This window comes from Aulonocara sp. 'chitande type north' Nkhata Bay, linkage group LG5, assembly GCF_057382095.1.
Source record: "Aulonocara sp. 'chitande type north' Nkhata Bay isolate Kocher_YH1m ecotype deep benthic linkage group LG5, A_spYH_male_GT1.1, whole genome shotgun sequence".
Taxonomy (NCBI): domain Eukaryota; kingdom Metazoa; phylum Chordata; class Actinopteri; order Cichliformes; family Cichlidae; genus Aulonocara; species Aulonocara sp. 'chitande type north' Nkhata Bay.
The window spans coordinates 24,827,568-24,848,122 of record NC_141348.1 but is presented as its reverse complement, the minus strand read 5'-3'; the positions used below and the strand labels follow the sequence as shown (position 1 = coordinate 24,848,122).

At 43.3% G+C, this 20,555-nt stretch overlaps 1 protein-coding gene across 3 annotated transcripts in view; it reads left to right on the top strand.

Moving 5' to 3' along the window:
* Window positions 1-20,555, top strand: part of celsr2 (cadherin, EGF LAG seven-pass G-type receptor 2) — a 71,254-nt gene that overhangs the window by 35,486 nt on the left and 15,213 nt on the right. For all 3 annotated transcript variants that reach the window (XR_015129100.1, XM_086292401.1, XM_086292400.1), the window contains exons 3-14: window positions 245-467; window positions 7,218-7,333; window positions 7,430-7,518; window positions 14,485-14,642; window positions 15,739-15,902; window positions 16,187-16,312; window positions 17,891-18,060; window positions 18,445-18,624; window positions 18,708-18,821; window positions 19,008-19,164; window positions 19,347-19,488; window positions 19,580-19,700. Coding sequence is in view for 2 of the 3 variants with exons in the window: in XM_086292401.1 (XP_086148527.1) it covers window positions 245-467; window positions 7,218-7,333; window positions 7,430-7,518; window positions 14,485-14,642; window positions 15,739-15,902; window positions 16,187-16,312; window positions 17,891-18,060; window positions 18,445-18,624; window positions 18,708-18,821; window positions 19,008-19,164; window positions 19,347-19,488; window positions 19,580-19,700 (1,760 nt within the window). In the remaining variant the exon portion in view is untranslated. The remainder of the gene's footprint in view (window positions 1-244; window positions 468-7,217; window positions 7,334-7,429; window positions 7,519-14,484; window positions 14,643-15,738; window positions 15,903-16,186; window positions 16,313-17,890; window positions 18,061-18,444; window positions 18,625-18,707; window positions 18,822-19,007; window positions 19,165-19,346; window positions 19,489-19,579; window positions 19,701-20,555) is intronic.

Sequence of the window (20,555 nt, the reverse complement as noted above, 5' to 3'; positions counted from 1 at the left end):
ATGATTTCCTCTGATACACTCTGTAAACAGTGTTTCTAATTTATTTTTCATCGTCTCTGTTTCTGTCTAAGAGGTATTTATGAGCTGATATGAGGTGTTACTCTTGTGTAACGGCACATATAGGAGAGTTGCAGTGACAGAAAATAGCATCTAGCACTGCGACGTCCCAGATGGTATACCTGTCTTGTCACAAGTGATATGAATTCTCATTTCGCTCCCCTTCCTTTCTTCTATCCACCTCCAGGAGAACGCTGCGAGCTGTCGTCCCGCTCAGGCCGCTGTGCGCCGGGGGTCTGCAAGAACGGAGGCACCTGTGTGAACCTGCTGGTCGGCGGCTTTAAGTGCGAGTGTCTACCAGGAGGCTACGAGAAGCCCTACTGTGAGATGACCACACGAAACTTTCCCCCGCACTCCTTCCTGACCTTTAAGGGCCTCCGCCAGCGTTTTCACTTCACCCTCTCGCTCACGTAAGCTCCTCCCCCTCCTTCTCCCTGCAACCAGCTGCAACTCACCTGCGCCACCTGTTCTGCACCATAGCTCTGTGATTCACTCTTCATCGACTCCCACACCCTGTGTCTGCATGCTCACTCACCAACCCTCACCCCCGCAGAAGTGTGCTCTGCCACCTCACATTTATGTAACCATAATGGTGTTTAATAGCAGTAATGGGCTCACTGAACAACAGCCATCTCCTGTAGAGCCACTTTAACTTTAGAGTATAGTATCTGTGCTGTGAATACACAATCACTGCTCAAACATACTTTCTGTTTGGCCCGTGTGCTCTGCACAGGCGCGCAGCATGACAAGTAAATGTTAGAAGGAAGGTGACCTGAAGAAGCTATGGTTTTGGAGAGGAGCCCTGCATAACATGGGGATGCTAATCCAACTGCCAAGAGTTAGTCTGATCTTATTACAGTCAGTGTCACCGGTCACTGAGCTGTGAGTCAGCAGCTGTCCTATTTTAGCACAGTCTCCCTCACCAGGACAAAGACTGGGAGAGACTAGAAAATGTGTGGCGGCATTACTTAGATTTAACCACCCTTTTAAATGTGTTTTTTTATTCACAGTTCCTGGTTATCTCTCCCTGTTGTTGGAAAGAAGTCCTTGAATTCTTAGAAGAGTCAACATTTCTAAATGAAAATGTAAAATGTCATTTACATGTAGTCATGGTTTTTGCCGTCTGTTTTTGGCAAAAACTTTCTTCTAATTGCTTTGGTTGCTATTGTAATTGGAATGAAAGTGATGGCTCCTCAATCGGTACTGAAACTGTGAAAATGTGCAGCACAAACCAGAAATGGTTTGCACTCTTTGAAACATGTTAGCTGCAGTGCTGAAGCGCAGCTTTTACTTTGAGGATAAACCTTCTGAATTTATGGTCCGCATCATAGTTTATCATGCTGCACTGCCCCTCAGCTAGCAGTTACTATTTCCAGACAAAGATGCAAACTCTGTCTGGGTTTAAAAGGCAGCAATTATTTGCAAACCTTCTCATATTTGTCAGAGACTGATTGTAATTGTATGTAGACTGGTTGCCTCCCCTTGCTCGAACTGTATAATTGACTTGCAACTACCGTCAACCTCAGGGCAATCAATTGGTCAACACTATTAGTTGCAATAATTACTTGCAAACACGAAGAAACCCACAATTTTTCTACTGTTGCAAGGAAAAATATCTACTCTAGTGTGACTGAGCCATGACGCATTAGACAGGGGATGTGTGTATCTACAATATTTTTATTGCACAAATAAGATATAAATCTAAATCAGTGAGCCTGGTGAGCTGTTGGTGAGAAGAACAAAGCAACCCATATCCATCTGTTAATGAATTATCTATTCATCTGTTTCATCTATATCTATTCAAATCGCAGGAACAAATATGCACATTTTCTGTCATCTAACATAAAGTTAGAACTCAAAAGCAGCGTCTTTTTGTTCCTTTAAACTTTTCCCTGAATTTAACAGCGTAAGTAATGTCAGTGCTATCACTGGCACTTTCTCGTAGAGCTAGAGGCGATACCTCAAACCAAAATTAGCATTTAGCAAAAATAGGAATGATTTGAGCCCAAGGTTCACTTTATTTTTTTTATACAAAAAGAAAAAGCTAAGCTACAAACCTCTCATGTATATTTCATGAAGCTCTGTTAAGTTTTTCTTCTTCTAAGTTGCTGCATCTTTTCAGCTTTTATTTCCTATCATGACAGTCCTTCTGTAGATAATAACACTTATAGTTTTACCTCAGAAATGCTCTGTAGTATCTGTGAATGCATTATTTTTCCTTCCTTGTGGCATATCCTCCTTAAAGGTATTTTATCATATAGGTGCATTTTTTTTGCAACTTTAGCAGAATTCAAAATTAAACCAGAATCTTTAAATGTGTTCTGATTATTTTAAGGAGGATCATGAAAGGGGGAGGTGCTTTAGAGGAGAGCAGATAGTGAACACATGCAAAGACAGCAGGACCTGATGTCTTTGCATGAATCCTCCGTGTTATGAAACTAAATCAATGATAAAAGCTGTCCGTTGTGTTTGATATATGTCACAACAAGTGACAACAAGTATCACCTGTGGGATGGTTTCACGGGGAGTATGTCCTGACATTGTGCTCAGCTCACAATGGCTGCTAGTGGAAATAATATCCTCCCTTTGCGCTTTCTGGACCGGTCCATGTCTTTAAGTGAGGTTCAGATGACAATCTTTTTTGATGGAGAACTGCTCAGACCAGTTTTCAAAGCCATCTGTATTTCGTGTGCATGTGAGAGAAGCTGTGAAGCAGCTGCTGTGCCAATACTGAGAGCTTAAAGCAGGTGAGGTCAACAAGTGGCTGTGTTACCTGAGCCTGCACCGATTGGGTTTCTTGCAGAGCTTCTGTCATGAAAAATGGCTCAGGGTGTGTTGTTGTTCACTCACTCAGTGTGACGACTAATTTTAGGTGGCTGAGATTTCAACAATATTACGAAAAGTGTAATTGGCTCAGAGCGAATAAGATTTAAATAAATTGCTTAAAAACTCAAGCTAAAGGTTTTTGGGGACTTCTATCTTATATTAATCTTTTTAATATTGTCTGTAAGTGAAAAATAATATAGAGGTCACAGTTTATCCCATTTACTAATTCACATTAAAGTCAAAGTAGTGCTGAAAAGGATTGTAAATGATATTTGACAGAGTGAGATGGAGGCAGATGATTTGCTGTTGTGACCCCTGAAGGGAGAAGCGAGCAAAAATAATGTAAAGGTTTTTTACAGGATTAAGGAAACATCAGACATCCTTTGGCCCAAGCAGAAACTGCTGAAGCAACGGGATGTAAAGGCCTTGTAGTAGTCTGGTGGCTAGATGGTTACAGGGCTCACTTTGCTGGGAACCCTTGATCAGATTCAGCAGGTGTCTCAGAAGTGTCTCACCCCACACCCCACCTGTGAGAGGCATACAGGTTGTGGTAGATGCTATGGGGTGAAACACCGACCCTGCAGAAGGGTTCTCATCAAGCAACTGGTCTCAGCTGCCCACCTGCTTTCTTTAGTTTTTGAAGCTTAAATGCAAACTTTCTTGAGGACATAGTAAAGCAGAAAACCACGACTGTTGAGTTGGATGGTAAATGAGACGTGCAATACTTCAGCAAGGACCTCATTAAGCAGATATTGGTTCTCAGCTTTCTTCTGTTTCATAAGAAATAGTCTGTCCTCCCAGGACACAGTATGTCTGACCACCACAACGGTTTTTGTTGTGTCTGTATGGTGTGCGCTGTCACCCAGTGTGGTCTTCTGCTGCTGTAGCCCATCTACTTCAAGCTTCAGCGTGTTGTGCATTCTGAGATGCTCTTCTGCAGACCTGTAATGAGTAGTTATTTGAGTTACTGTTACTACTCCTATCAGCTTGACGCAGCTTGGCTAATCCTCTCTGACCTCTGGCATCAACAAGACATTTTGACCCAGAGAACTGACTCTCACTGGATATTTTCTACTTTTCAGACCATTCTCTGCAAACTCTAGAGATGGTTGTGTTTCTGAAAATCCCAGCAGATCAACAGTTTCTGAAATACTCAGACCAGCCCATCTGGCACCAACAACCATGTAGCATAGTCATCAAAGTCTCTTAAATCCCCTTTCTTCATCCTTCTGATGCTCAGTTTGACCTTCAGCAGGTCGTCTACATTGCTAAATGCAGTCAGTTGCTGCCATGTGATTGGTTGATAAGGTGTTTAGTGAACAAGTGTAAAACAAAAAAGAAAGAAAAACATTGAGGTTATAAAACTATTAAATCGTTAAATCAGTATGTACGTGTGGGAAGATTAAACTAAAGCTCAAAAAGACTAAAGTATTTTACCCAACCCGAGGCTGTAACATCAATAAGGGGATCATTTCTTTTCCTCCTGACTTCACACGTCCTCTGTATCACAGCATGTTATCATAGCGTGACATGGTTCCCCACATAAGGGGAGTCTGGTTGTTATTTTTACTGATGGGTGCCTAATGTGACACGCAGTGATGCCCGTGGAGTCAGTATTTAGTTCTGGCTGATTACCCTCATAGTTCAGAGGGCTCAGGGGGGCATTGTAGAGCAGCCTTTTAAATCGATACGTCAAAGACGAAGGACCGCTGAAGAGCCTCCAGAGCGGAGATAATAACTCTCCTTGACATTCTCTATTTTTCACTGCATGTTTAGAAGGAGTGTGACGGCAATGTCTGTACTCGCTCCACCGTCATTATCAGCCGGAGCATCGGCATCCTCTTTTCTCTGCGGTCGTGATTATCTTATCTCTCAGTAAGCAGGTCAGTGGTGCCATGCCCTCTGGCTGCTCTTCAGCTGGAGAACACGGCACAAACAGCATCATATACAGTAGCCCCTGAATCCCTGAAGACTGGCGGGGGGGGGCAGCTGTTCATGTATGGATATTTGGATGTATGAATGACATCCTTGCTGTAGAGACATAGCTTAGTGGGAGGCTACAGTTTCATTTTGGTAGTGGAGGACAGCAATTTTCAAAGTCTGAGCGTGACCTTTCTCAAAGAAATATTTAATTAGCTCTTTCAAGGAAAATTTAAGCCGGATATCAATCGAGTAAAACAACCTGAAAATTCAGATGCCAGAAAGTCACACATTCTTCTCAGCTGGCAGATTTGCCCATTGTTGGTTCCCCTGTGGGGTGGATAATGAATGAATGTGGTAGTTAGCACCGGATCTAGTTTGTCATGGCACACTTTTAAATATCTCAGTGACCCATTTCCACAGGATCAGATTTACGACCACAGACTGCAGCTGACAGGTAAAGGCATGTTATTTTTAAACCACACACTTTGATCACACATAGACAAAGCGTCGTCAGCTCTTTGCACCTGGGCTGTAAACTGTGTGTCCATATGTTTTGACAGGTGCATTAATATGCGAGGACTATCCCTCTCTCTCTCTCTCCTCTCTCGATGCACCATCAAGACGCAAATTTAAATCTGAACAACCAGGCTGTGGATATAGTGGCAGCTGTCTATACTACAGCATTGACTCCTTTTATGAGAAAGCTGCTGTTGTCATTACTCTGAGTTGTCGTACGGTGTGCATCTTCCTTAGTTGCAGTAGTGTTTTCCCCCCACTCTGCTGCTTTGACATTGCCCTAGTTTTCTGTCTCAGTGTTGCAGTGTGTCATTTAATGTGGCTCTGCTTCTATTCGTGGCACGCTGATTCCTTGACTGTCTGTGCTTCAAATAGTACTTTTTCCTCTCCTTTTGTTTTGTCTTGGCCTTATGCACACGATTAACCATATTATCTGTTTAATGATAGTTGTAAAAAAAATGTAAACAATTCTTGAGCTCATCTTCGTGCCAGCAAGCTGCACATCACACTGCGTTACTGGCTGTTTCCCTCCTTAGTGAAAGAAAGCAAGGTGATTCAGACGGGGTAGTATGAATCTTTTTAAATGGGTCAAACCAGACCCCTGCCCTCCTTCTTTTCTCTTTTATCAGCAAATACAATCACGGCACCCTGCGTTGGCTTTTTCTGTTAGACGTCGTGTTGTTTGGTATCCTTATGTTTGAAGGCTGTAACATAAAAGCAAATTCCATGCAAACAAAATTCCTGATGACCACAATACTTTAAAAAATACAGTAATTTTTGGTTGGAGACACATTTTTTGGACTTTATTTCCATAACACATTAATGTGCATATACACTTACAGTCATGGGGAAAAGGACTGTACAAAACTAAGCACGCTTTTACTATTTCCATATGAATTACAAGCATAAGTTGGAGCCAGGTGCTGTGAATCAAATGCACATGATTAATTGATCATCAGCAAGTGTAAAGACTTCTGTAAACAGGCATCTTTATAGAGGTCTGGGATGTGTTAGCACAATGCCGAGGAGGAAGGGACATTGGTAATAATCTTAGAGAAGCAATTGTTGGTTCCCATTAATCTTCTGAAGGAGAGACCTCCCGTCCTCTTCACTCCAGCGTTACTAAAAGGAGTAGAGACCTTGTCAGTGTCACTCACCTGCCTGGCACTGCCCCTTGAGCTCAGTGTGCCACCCCTCCCCTGCAGCTAAGCCAGAGACCACACCTCCGCCACATGTTACAAGACCATTTTTAAATAATAAGAAGTCCATCATTCTTAATGATAGTGTATGCCCCAACAAATTCACCTCAAAGTCAGACTGTGAAGAAACTGCAAATAAGAAACCAAGAGATACATTTCAGACTCTGCAAACCCCAGTTTGATGTTAAATATCAAAGTTCCTGATAGTACAGGTACAAAAAAAACAAATGAACAGGTATGATTTGTTTAGAAGGGCTACCAGGAAAAAACCTCTTTTCTGTGAAAGAACTTGACAGCACAGTTTAAGTTTCCAAAGCTGTGTCTGAATAAACTACAGGAGCCCTGAAAAGGATGAGCATAAACACCTCATACCAACTCTGAAGCACGGTGGTGGAAGGGTGATGATTGATTTGAGCTTGTTTTGCAGCCCTTTCTTTGCAGGACCTTAGCACCTTGCCATCATTGAGTTTAACATGAACTCCTTTTTGAACCCAAATGTCTGCAGGTGTATGAGATGAAAATATAATTTAATACAATAACCACAATCATTGTTGTAAAGTAACAAACAGTTAAGTTTAAGCTGTGTAGGCAAATTTTGCTAAATGCAAAGCAACAGATTTCTAACTTGAATTTTGGGGTTGAGTAAAAGAGACAGGAGATTGAAACCGGATTATACCGTGTTTTCTCTTTTTTCAGGTTTGCCACCAAAGAGCCCAATGGTTTGTTACTTTATAACGGCCGCTTCAATGAAAAGCATGACTTCATCGCAATGGAAATTATCAACGAGCAGATACAGCTCACCTTTTCCGCAGGTAGAGAAGTTCTTCATCAGGGTGGTGTTCAGAAAATACCTTTTTAATTCTCATTATCCTTGAATCTGTGTAGTCATTCACCTCGTTGTTCTCCAGGTGAAACCAAGACTACAGTTTCCCCCTACATCCTCGGAGGTATCAGCGACGGCCAGTGGCACACGGTGGAAGTTCACTACTACAACAAGGTTTGTGTGAACTCTTAATTTTGCGTCTATGGTTCAAAGCAGTGGTCCTCACACTTTCCCGGGCATAACCTTGTTTCAGAAGTTTACACTCACTTCTCACAGTTTTGTTTAATCAGTAACCAAACTAATGGATCTGAGGGGAATTTTCTTGAAAGAAAGGTAAACACATTAGCAAGCTGTCACTTAAATAAATATAATTTATTGCAAGTAAACTAACAAAATTCAAATATAAAAGAGGATTGATGGCAGGTGGAAAGGAAGAGATAGCCAGCTTTTATAGCCTGGAAGGCCCGAGTGAGCTGCACTAGCTCACATGTCAGTTAATCATTAAGAGTAGGCCGGTACTTTCATGCAGATAGCAGGAGGAACGTCACAAAACCATAGAGAAAATGCACTATTCCATTTTTTTTCCACTCAAATCGCTCATTCAACTTAGTTTCACTCATGATTTTTTCCCCCTAATCATCCACACCAACCCTGCAGAGGCTCACTGCCCAACTGTGCTTGTCTATGTCCAAAAGTGCTTACTTGCCAGGATCAGGACAAACGAATTAACACATTTGTTTTGTTTAAAATGTGCCAAAATAGTTAAGCCCTTTCTTTTTGACTCTGATTTTTCTTGTGTAAAATTATTTACTTTAGACATTAAATATTTGAAATGGCTTCGGTTAAACATGAAAAGCAGTGACCCGTTGGGGTCGGTCACTCTAAATTTATGCTGTGCATCGAAACCCAGCTCAGCCGTTTTCACACTTCAGCTCCAGACAATGCTGAGAGGTTCAGGTCAGGACATCATCTGACGTCCTTTATCATATGTAGACCACAGCATGAGATTGTTGCCTGGTTATCTTATGTGGTCATGTGATGTGTGTATAATTCATCTTCAAGGTTAAGGAACATTTAGCATATGTTCTGACTGAGTCAGACAAATATACCCCCCATGTTTAGAAAAGTACAGTGCTGCAGTGTATATTCAAAAACTGCTTTTCAGAATACAAAAACATCATTAAGCATTGTAACTAGACTTTCTATTTGATGCCCCCTTTGTAAAAGGTGTCTTGGCTTTGTTCAGTTGGCACTCGAGTGCAAAAACCTAAATCAGTCACTGAAACAGGAAAAGGTGGAAATCGGTGCTTTCTTGTGTTTGATCTTCTTTTCTCTTACACTTATGTTTAGGCAGAAACAAGCTCATGATCTCGTAAAGATAAGAACAAGATGAAGTAAACATTCATAAAACCATTAAGGAAAACTGGAAGGAGCTCGGGGATAGGAAAGTATGTACCAGGTGGTTAAATCCAGCCAGGCTGAGTTAGTGATGACATCTGGAGAGAAATCCTGATACTCTGCAGTTGACAGACTGCAGTGCTCCAGCATTGCTGGCAGCAGCGATAACTGGCAGCTGACGCTCTTCCTCAGCGCCCTTCAGGGCGTTCATAGAGGGCTGACTGTAGTGGATGTAAACCGGTTTGCAGACAGGAAGCTGTGAGCTGTGTAAGTTGGCTGTTCTGCCACGCCGTCAGACTAAAGAGTCGTTGCTGACAGGCTGATGATCTGGAAGAGAGCCAGCATGCCAAGCAGACACTGATGGAGGGAGAGAGACAGACGAGAGAGGAGGGGCAGTGAATGAATGAGTGGGGAGGCCCGTGTTTTTTCCACACATGCTCAGATTGGGCCTAATATGTCTGACTGGTACATTTCTCTGTAAGAATCTCACAACAACTCAATCAGTGGAGGAACTTATGGAGCTGTTGTGTCAGTACTTTCCCACCCAGGACCAACAACGCAGGATGTCACATTTTAGTCTATTGAGGAAGTCACTTTGCATCATAAAGATGTTGCCAGGCAACACCCCCGCAGTGCATATCTTCTATTCAATGCGTATAATAACACGGCCATGTTAGATTTTAGCCAGTTGTACTGATAAAAAAGGGGGGGGGGGGGGGGGCGCGCGCACATCTTGTTAACTTTTGGATGGAAACTTGTTGATTCTTCGCCTACCAACATTTTTTTCTCATTAATCAAATCGATAACAAAAACTGCCAACAGCTCTGATTCTTTTTTAAAATTCTCTTACCTTTGAAATCTGTTATCTGGTTCGGGTAGCATCGTGTGGATTTTTGCGTGAACAGCAGCATGTTTCTAACAGCTACAAATGGAGACTGTAGATATTTGATATGTATGAGAAAAAAATGCTCTCCTGATTTTAAATGCACCTCCAGGTAGCTAGAGATGAATTGTTGGGATGTAGACTGGAGTATGAAATTAAGTTTGAGTTTAAATTACATACACTGCTACAATAATGCTTTTCAGTGATGAGGTCAATGTATCAAAGCAGTCCATGAGATTCAAAAGCTCAGGGGGCTCTAAATGCGCTGCCTCAGACTGTTTTTTCTACTCTTGGCTCTGTATGATGTCAGTAAGGGTAGAAATTCCCAATACAGCCAACTGACGCCTTATTTATACTTCTGAGTGAAATAGATATCATAAGCTATGACTTAACTGGAATCTCTTTTAACCCTACACCCGATCCTTTCGCGTAACCTGACGTGGATGTAGAGAAATTTTGCTATGCGTAGAGTCGGCGCGGTCCGCAACACCTGAGTGGCGTGGAAGGTTATGGGATAGGGTTAAAAGGGTTTCTGGTTAGATTGTCACTACTACAGTGTAGCTTTCCCACAGAAGTCTAAATCATGCTTTAAGCACATGGCTCTGGCTGTGGATGTGGAAGCCCCACCCACCTGCTGCTGTTTGAACTTTATGTTTATGAGGGGCAGCCAATCAGAAGAAAGCTGGCTTACAGGGAGGGTGGTCTTAAAGGGAAGTAGTTAAAACAACTTAAACAAATAATGAACATTGAACTCATTGAGCTGTATGTGTTCGGCACAGTGGCCACTTCGTTAAGGAGAACTTCATTCAGTGTGTTCATTCAACAACTCTATGATGATTTCAAGGCTGTAGTTTGTGGTGCACCTCTTTGAGGTGTTGTTCTCATTTTCCCACCTTGTTTATAACAATGAATGTAAGCCACATAATATCAAACTAACGCAGAGCAGTCAGACTTCTCTGTTTGGCAGCTGGGAATATTCATTGCACTGAAAGCCTCATATTTTCAGGGGCTGAATATCCCAGAAGTGTGCAGGATTCAGCTCAGGCTCTAGCTGAACTAATCCTCTCATATTCCACATCCTGTGAGTCGCTGAGGTAGAAACATGGCTCCTCCCTCAGGAGGTATCCCACGGTGGCCCTCTCTGACCCGTCCCTGTCCACGGGGGGGTGGGGCAGTGTGAGTGAGGGAGGAAGGGGGGGGGGGGGCATTTTTAGATTGAAATGTGGCTTTCAGGACGGCGGGGGACTGTGGAGAATGGCAATGACCGCTGCCTTTGTGTTTGCCTCTGCTTCCTTTGGGACCATGGGCAGTGAATGATGCTGCCCCGGGGAAGGTGCCCCTCTCTCTCTTGCCCGGCGAGGACAGAAAGGCAGAGCAGGAGAGGAGCGAAAGGAGTGTAAAGAAAGGCAAAGTGAAGTATTGACTCGGGCTTTGAACGAGGACGCCGCGCTTCAGGGCCAACCCCTCTTGTTGCTATGGTTTTACTAGTCAATCTTAGATCCCATATTTGTGTTGCTCGCTGCCAGGCTCCTCCTGCGCCACCCCTGTCACCCTCTATGACAGGGAACTCATATTCCCATAATCCCCTGTAGCGGCTGGTGAGAGCAGCGTTTTAAGCGGCGCAGAGCAAATATGTGCACTCCGATCAGCTCTGACGGGACGTGTTTTGTGCGGCAGAAAGACGCGCTGACAGACAGTCATTATTGGAGAGTCAATAGCCGTGACTGATGACAGCAGAGGTCAGTGAAAGGAGCGTCCAAGCTGGAGCGCTGCCTGTTTCAGAGCTTTCACAGCGAAGGGAAAACCGTGGAAAAGAGCATGTCGGGTGATTTCACCTTTGGCAATTCAGACAACATGTTTGCTTGTTTCATCATCAACAAATTTGTAACAAATTGGTCTCAAGGAGGAAAAACTGCAAAGCAAAAGCCACCATCAGACTCTCCTTTTTCCATTCACCGCTGAGCGTATTGTGACTTCCTGTGGGAAAGGTGCTCAATAACAGGGCCCGTTGTGCTTTTCTGGGCTTTGCTGGAAATAACACTTTCAGGACATGCACAAAATGGATTCATCTTCATATTTGACTCTGTAGGTTTCAAGCGAGTCAGTCTGGAGGATAGATGGGCATTTGTGGCGACGGTCGTTCCAGCAAAATAATTAGTGCACCCATGATGAATCTGAATGAGCTGTGTGCTGTCAGGGCCAGACATAATGGCCTAAGCATCCTTTCTGACAGTTCTCACCATTTATCGCCTCAGTTTGAGCCCCTGTGAGGTCTGCAGATCTGTTCATGCAGTTAGGTACCCTGCATTTTAAATTACCGTATATTCAAGTGTTCTTTTTTGATGTATGTGCAGGTTTATGCTTTTCTTTCAGAATCAGAAAAGATATTTTTCTATTGCACAAAGCTTTGGACTATTTCATCTCCACAGCTACAGCACCAAGATTAAATAATACAATATATTACAAATGTTCCCTAATAATACAAATAGGTCTAATAATAATTTAAGAAAGATAATCTACTATAAAGAAGTTGTTTCTGACTCACTCTCAAAACCTCCTGAAGAAGCCTTCATGTTCAAAAAGACAGCAGCACTTTAGATTTCTTTAATAAACTTGAGTGTGCTCAGTCCCTCCGGTGGATCTTCCGCAGCTGGAAGCAGAAAGGCTTAAAGGGATAATCTGGGAATTTTTGTGTCTCAGATTGAGGTGCGGGTACCCCTGGGGGCGCTCTGGTGTACTGCTATGAGTTCTTTTGTAGCAAAAACAGCATTGAAGTGTTTTTCAGTTACTGGTTTGTTTAACAAATCAGACACTGATGGTGCACTGCTGTTTTCATGTACCCATACGTATTTTTTCACCCTTTTTATTCAAAGTGGAATACGGTTCTGAAAAACAAACCACTACTGTAAAAGCATTTCTATGATCTTTGTGTTTTTGAATACTTTGACTTCTTTGCAAAAGTCCTGATGTTTATGAGTCAACGTAGATTGCATGAGTTCAGTGCAGAGTCTACTGCTAACTCATAGAAAAACCTCATGTTTAATCTTTTCTGCATGATATAGCATTATAGCAGTAAGCCCTCTCCTGCCCACTATTGTTTTACCACCTTTTCTATAAACCATCTTTTCTGTATGTTTTGAGCTTCTGAAGAGTCGTTAGCGATTAACTTGGATCAAAACCTGAAAATCCACCTACGTGATCCTCTTTGCATTGTGAAGCATTTCAGGTGAGGTCTTGTGAAAAGACCAATTATACAGCCAGATATGTTATTGGGTTATTATTGGTGCTGTTCATATCACCAGCACTGTGCACACTGCAATCACAAGACACAAAAGGGAAAATTTAACTAACTGTCGCCTCTCTGTTACAGATTTAATGCAATCCGCTCGATGAAAATCATGTGAGATGAGTTAAATTGCTGCAGTGCCTTCAGCTAAAATTATCTGTCATTACTTCATACTTTCTATACTGTTTTTTTTTTTTCTTAATAGTCTTGCTAGGATTGAGCTGCTGAAAATCTGCAGCATATCTCTCGCTGGGTGTCTTTCATCAGAGCTTTTAAATTAAGAGATCAGACGTCAGCGACAAAGGAAGTCATAACAGTCAGGAAATTATCATTCCTGAGGCTCATCCAGAGGGGATGTGTTTTAATTTAACCTCATGGAGGAATCCGTTTTTCAGACAGCGAAAACAGAAACCTAATGTGTGTTTCGAAGCCATCAACAATGAGCCAGTTTTTTCTTACTATCGCTGCACATGAGACTAGATAATTCCTGCTAAATCCTGTCTGACCAGCTGACGGCTCAGCGGCCCGTCCTCGCCTGCAGACGGCCAAACTGAACTGGTCAGCTGTGCGTGAGGGTGGTCACTGCTCTGCTCTCAGCTCGTGACACCAGCTTGAACCTACACTTAGGGTTATTAGGAGCTTGACGTGACCCCGGAGAAACCGGGCGGTTTGAAAAGAGGTCGCAACCTTTATTGACAGCATCATAATTCTCTCTCTCCAGCCCTCCTCCTCCTTCTCTTACTCCCCCCCCCCCCCCCCCCCCCTATTGATTTCTCAGACAATGAAAAGATCCTTTGTCGACCGGGTGATGTCCTGCGGAGAGCAAGCCCATCTCCCGCATGTGTGTGTGCATGCATGCGTGCATGTGTGTTTGCTTTCCAGCCGTTGCCTTTACCTCGAGCTGCTATGATCTGAATTATTAAAATGCTCGACGGCAGCGAGCTGATGCTGAACGGGAACTGAACTGAGTGCAATGCCAAAGATCATTTATTTGCCTGTTGTTTTCCACTTTCAAAGCTTGAATCTTTAATCTGGCTCATAAAGCTACAAACAGCTTAGCTCCGGATGAGACACGCAGAACTTTTTGTTCTGTTTTATTCATCTTTTAGCAAATGGAGCACAATAATGAAGTATTTTCATAATAATCAGAATCAGATTCTGATTCTGATTATTATGAAAATACTTCATTATTGTGCTCCATTTGCTAAAAGATGAATAAAACAGAACAAAAAGTTCAATTATGAAGTATTTTCATAATAACACATTTCTGAGGCTATTTATGAATGCTGAGTGATCAAAAATACCTCAACCTATCAAAAATAGCAACATGGTAATACTGTTTTTTTCCTTTTCTGTGGTTCATGATTTTGTCGGTAATTCTCATTTATATCTGACATGCAATACAAAAATGGCAAAATTCCAAATCCCTGTGAACATGGATGAAAATGTGAAATTCTTAGTTAAATCCTCAGTTGGCAAGATAGGAGAAAAACCAGAAGCAGCAATTTTCGGTGCTCCCCACCTTATGGAGAAAGTGCCCCATAATTTATCACAAGTTTGTTTCGTTCTACAGCCAATCTTAAACCAGGCCGGCCTCCCGCAGGGCCCCTCAGACCAGAAGGTCGTCGTAGTGACGGTGGACAACTGCGACACCTCTGTGGCCCTGAGGTTTGGGCACATGATTGGAAACTACACGTGCTCTGCTCAGGGCAGCCAATCAGGGTCCAAAAAGTAAGTTTGCAACAGATACACCAGAGAAAAGAGCTGTTCTGTTGAGATCGAGAGATAAACCGTAACTAACCCTCTTTTCCTTTGCTTTGTGTAGTCTCTCTTTACTTCTGTATTGATCTCAGCCATTTACTTTATTACTATCTTTGCCTTCACCTCAGTAGTTCGAGTAAACTTGTTGGTGTCATGGTCCTGGGCCATGTGGGCCCAGTATTCTTAGTTTTCATGTATTTTTGTATTTTGTTCTTTATTTAGGCCATGCTTCCTGGGTTGATCTGTTACGTTGTTCCTTATGTGTTTTCCCTTCGTGACTCTTACCCCCTGTGTGCCCCTCTGTGTATTTATGAGCCCTCGTCTCTCTTTGTGCTTTATTCTATGTTTTCCCCAGCCCGTTATGTCTGCGTTCTCCCCGTGCTCTCTCTCCTCCTGTTTGAACCTCTGTGTACTTCCTGCTTTACTTTGCCCATCTCCCATCAGTGTTACGTTCACTCCTGCCGTGTCTTGTTATGATTATCAGTGTCACCTGTGTTCCCCGTGTGCATCCACTTCCCCTGATCATCCCTCATGTGTATTTAGTCTCTGTGTTTCGTACAGTCTGTGTCGCGTCGTCTGTGTTCCCACCCTCCGTGTTTCCATGCCTGGTCTGTTGTCTTCCAAGCCATAGCCTCACCATAGTTTGTTCTCAGTTTAGGTTTTTGTTTAGCCACGCCATCCCTGCTGTATTTGCACACCTTGTTTTCAGCCATATTAAAGGCTCGCCTTTTGTTAAAACTCACTCCCGTCTGCTCACTTGTGTACGCACCTGGGTCCATTACACGCATTCTCCACTCGGTCCGTCACAGCGGACTGTGACAGTTTTGAAATGAGGTTCCACATCTGCGGGGTGTTAGCTAAGCTTTGGTTTCTCCATTTACTGCAATATTTATCCTTTTTTTTCCTTTTTTATCTCCCAAGGGAAAATAACACAGCAAGACCGTGCCTGTAATAAATATTTCACCACCTCTCTCCCCATACCCCCCACATTACTGTTGATGATGTGTTTTGGTTTAGGCAGAGTGATGCTCTGGGTGCATGTATGTTCACGGTTCTGTGTCGTCAGGTCTCTGGATCTGACGGGCCCCTTGCTCCTCGGAGGAGTCCCTAAACTTCCAGAAGATTTTCCTGTTCGTAATCAGCAGTTTGTGGGCTGCATGAAGAACCTGCGTATTGACAACCAGCACATAGACATGGCCAGCTTCATCGCTAACAATGGAACTCTGCCAGGTATGCATTGTTTTTAAGCTCGCTGTCCTTTAGTTCAGCTCTTAAACCTGGCTAAGCTTTGCAGTCAAACAGTGCACACTGTTAGATCAGCCAAGTGAGGAAAAGCTGGCAGAGGAAACAGCAGTGACTATAATGAGAGCAGCGGGGAAGGTAGAGTCAGTGGGAAATGATTGTTGTACCTGCTATGAATAGTTTATTACCATCTGACTCTTTTCTACTGATGAAATAATGAGCTAGGATAGATCAAACGGGTGGATTACCCTCTTATTTTCCTGCCCTTCAAGGATGCTCTGCCAAGAGACACTTCTGCAACAATAACCCGTGCCTGAATGGAGGAACCTGTGTGAACCTGTGGGGCTCCTTCAGCTGTGATTGCCCACTTGGGTTTGGAGGACGAAACTGCGAAAGAGGTGAGTGAGTCAAGTGGAAAAGAGCGAGGCATCAGGGAGGGGGAGACACTCAGACATAAGATAATAGTAGATATGAATTTGTCTGCAGCTGTGATGGAGGTCTGTGAACTTGTAGGTGAGTGTGGAGGCGGCAGCTAATGCCCGAAAAAGCCAACAAACAAAGAAAAAAGCCTGAGCAGTCTGGAGTGTTTTACTGCACACTGATAGCTGCTTTCTGGGTGAAGTGATCTCATTACAGCAGCTTAAACGCCCGATTTAGGACCGAACTTTAAATGTAATCTGCTTGATGTTGAATTTTCTCTGGTTTACATGATGTTGAACCAGTTTAATACTAATGTTTTTTAACCTTTGAAGATATATACACTATGTAGCTTATATTTCTGTCCAGCGTCTCTTTATGTTTCACTCGATCTCCTACAGCTGTCGTCTGCGCTGATTTATGGTTTAAAGGAATTTGAGAAGAGACAGCCGAAGAGAAACGAGCTTTAGAAGAGACGGCAGGAAAAAAAAATGTTCAAAAAACACCTTTGTTTTAACAAGAAGTTGGGTGGGGTTATTTATTGGTTCTTTCATGCAGAACAAGTGAGGAGTTCCTGAGTTGCGCTGACAGGTGTGCTGTGAAGAACAGACACGTGTGAAGGAAAAGTGAGGATGAGAGTGTGGAAGTGGGGCCGACTTTAGTGTAATAATGTGAAATTTTAGCATACTTTAAATAAAGGAGTTTTTAGTGCCTTGAGATTTGTGAAGCTATCCGTCACTTTCATCCGTTTTTCATTATTCTCTGACATTATTCTCTGACATTTACCAGAAAAAATCAATAGAAAAATATATTTCTTAGCTTTCAGCTCGATGCACAAAATATGGATTCATAAATGACGACTGCCAAAGGTAACCAGGTGTTCAATGAAGGTTTTTTTTATATTACTTTGAATCTAAATGATTGAAATCTAACTGGAGATTCTCTCTCTGTATCTCACTCATGCAGCCACAGTGTGTCAGGTTTATTTGTCGTCGATAATCAATCCTCAGGGCCTGGGTGACTCAGGTGCTTTACTTCACTTCACGCAGAGACAGCTTAATGACGAGGAAACTGCTCCACATAAAGCAGAGTGTCCTTCTGTGTCACTTTTCTCAGCGTCTAAAGGGACCGAGGAAACTTCTCATTCAGTGCGTGTTGGAATTTGAAATGAAAAAAAGAAAATGATCAAAAAAGCAAAAAATGTAATCAGAGTTGAAAAGAGATAACTTCAGAGTCATCTTATCTGTTCCATGGAAGCATTTCTAGAATTTCTAAAAAGCTGCACTTCAGAAAGCAGATCTGTAGAGTAAGGTCTCTTACGTCTCTTTTCTTACCTCAAAGAGTGACGGTTGTTCAGTCAGTTTTGGCTAAAATCTGAAGAAAAGCAGCAGAGAGCTTCCTTTCTGACAGTAATGGCTCCCTCTGTCAGCTACTGTGAAATTCTCCCTCCTCATTTTCAGCATCACCCCTTCTGCCTTTCAGCCACTCGCTCTCTTTACCATGAAGTATGTCATGTGATTTTTGTCATCCGTTTTCGTCTCTGCCCTCTTTTTCTGTAGTTATGGCCAACCCACTGCGTTTCCTGGGTAACAGCCTGTTGCAGTGGAATAACCTCGCCACGGTGGCGGCCTCCGTCCCCTGGCATGTGGAGCTCATGTTCCGCACACGCCAAGCCAGCAGCACGCTGCTTCACATCTCCTCTGGCCTGCAGCACAACCTCACACTGCAGGTGAGAGCCACATATCCGAAACGCACTTCCTGTCAGGACCGAAGCAGATATGCGATTTAATAGGAGAGGAGGAGCTGGGGTGATGATGGGTTGCAAAGAAGCTTGCAGTCTCTGATGTTAAGAGAAAACATGTCCCAAAACACGGGACATTTTCAACTTTATTCTAACTTTAGTTCTTTTTTTTTGAGCTTGTCTCGACTGGCGCCTCTTTGATGTTACATAACTCAGTCTATTTCCAGCCCTGCACACCTATGATGTGCTGCAACACAAGGGATGATCTTTTGAACTGGAGGCTGTTCAAAGGTTGTTATCTTCTGCAGTGCAGTTTCTTTGCGGTCAGTTTTTCATCCTGTGTCCGTCTCCCTCCTGCTGTCGTCTTTGTAGCTGCGTGGTGGGAGTGTGTTGATGGGGCTGCACAGGGGGGAAGACTCCACTCTCTCCCGTGTGGAGGAGGTGCTGGTGAACGACGGAGACTGGCATCATCTGCAGCTGGATATCAGCATAACAGGGGGAGCGGCAAGCTACCATAAGGCTGTTTTATCTTTAGATCACGGACTCTACCTGGTGAGTTATTAAATTCTAGCTGCGATTATAAATGAAACTCTTGTAGCTTTTAGCCATGAAGTCACTGCCGTGTTCCTTTTCAGGCCAGCATGGATGTGGATGGAAAGCTGCAGGACTCCAAATTGAAGACTGTGAGCGTAGGTGGTTTGGCAAAGCCTGATGGGAAAATTCAGCATGGCTTCCGCGGCTGCATACAGGTTTGTCCTCTCTGCAGACCACATTCATGTCTGCGTTTGTGATCGTGAAGGCAAGCAGTTCAGTTTGATGTTTTAAAGTTTTGGTTCAAATTAAGCTTTATTTGAATTTGTCTGAACAGCTGTTTGTGTAGTTTAAAGACATTGTGCTTCACCCCTTTGCTTGAATGTATGGTTGTTTCCCTGCAGGGTCTGCGTGTTGGCGGAGCTGTGAGTCTCTCTCAGGCGAGGAAAGTGAACGTGGAGCAGGGCTGCAGCGTGCCCGATCCCTGCAGCTCCAATCCCTGTCCGTCGAACAGCTACTGCAGCGACGACTGGGACAGCCACTCTTGCAAGTGCATCAATGGTCAGTCTCGTCACATGATCACAAACCCACGAACGTAACATGTTTTTGCCTTTTTATCATTCTGTTTCTGTCTTTCATCTTTAGTTCAAATGAATAATCATTTTTTTAAATTGTTGTTTATTGTTTTTACCACGAGCGACTGCAATTTACTGAAAGTCCCCACCTGCTTTATTTTTTTGCAGGTTATTATGGCTCCAACTGCACTGACGTGTGCTCGCTGAACCCCTGTGAACACGAGTCAGCGTGCACCAGGAAGCCGAGCTCCTCTCGGGGTTACACCTGTGACTGTCCCAACAACTACTTTGGCAATTACTGCGAGAAAAAGTATAGCCTTCCACATTTATGTAAAACACTGCAGTGTTCTTCCTCCTGCACTGCAGACAGGACAACTGACCTGTAATGTCTGTGTCCACAGGACCGACCTGCCGTGTCCCAGAGGCTGGTGGGGTCACAAGACCTGCGGCCCCTGCAACTGTCAGACAGACAAGGGTTTTGATTCTGATTGCAACAAGACGAGCGGAGAGTGTCGCTGCAAGGTGAGCTAGCATCCCCGATGCATTCATCTGTAATAAAGCGCACATCATGTCCACTCAAATAAATACAAGATGTGCATTTTTTAACAACTTTCACACAATCCCAGCCCATTCTTCGTTAGCAAATCTCTCAGCCTCTTCTCAATCTCTTCCAGATTTGATGGTCTTCTTCAGTTAACCCACAGATTTTCAGTTAGATTAAAATCAGGTCTTTGTGCAGGCCAATGAGTAATGCTCACTTTGGTCTTCTGATGGTAGTTCTTCACCAGCAGTCTTTGTCACGTTGCAAGACATCATGACGACCCAGACCCCAAACCTTCACAAATCATCTTTCCTTCATGATTCACCCTCCAGGTTCCAAATGCACTGAAGTATCCCCACAGCATGATACGCCCTCCACCGTGTTTCACTGTGGGGACGTTGATCTTTGGGTTGTACGCCTCTCCCTTCTTTTGCCAAACATAAGCAGCGTCTCTGTGGTCAAGGAGCTCTAGTTTCATGTTATATTCTCATTACTTCAGTCTGACTTGAAGATGTCTTTTCTGCAGAAGTGGAGTTTTTCTTGGTCTGATACGTTCAGTTCACTCCTGCAGGGTTCTAGTGAGTCTGCTTTAACACTATAATTCCCAACTTGGACTCACTGTCTTGGCAGTTGTTCCAGTTTTTTAGACTCATCTCTCACTAGTTTTCTTTCCAGAGTCTTTGAAGTATTTCCCTTCCTTCCTCTGCCAGACTCGTTCTGTGCTCTTTAGCTCTCTTTCTTGATCTTGATGATACTTCTCACTCCAGTTCTTGACACTTGGAATCACTGTGATAACTTTGTATAGCCATCTGCTGCTTTTTGAGCATCAGCAATTC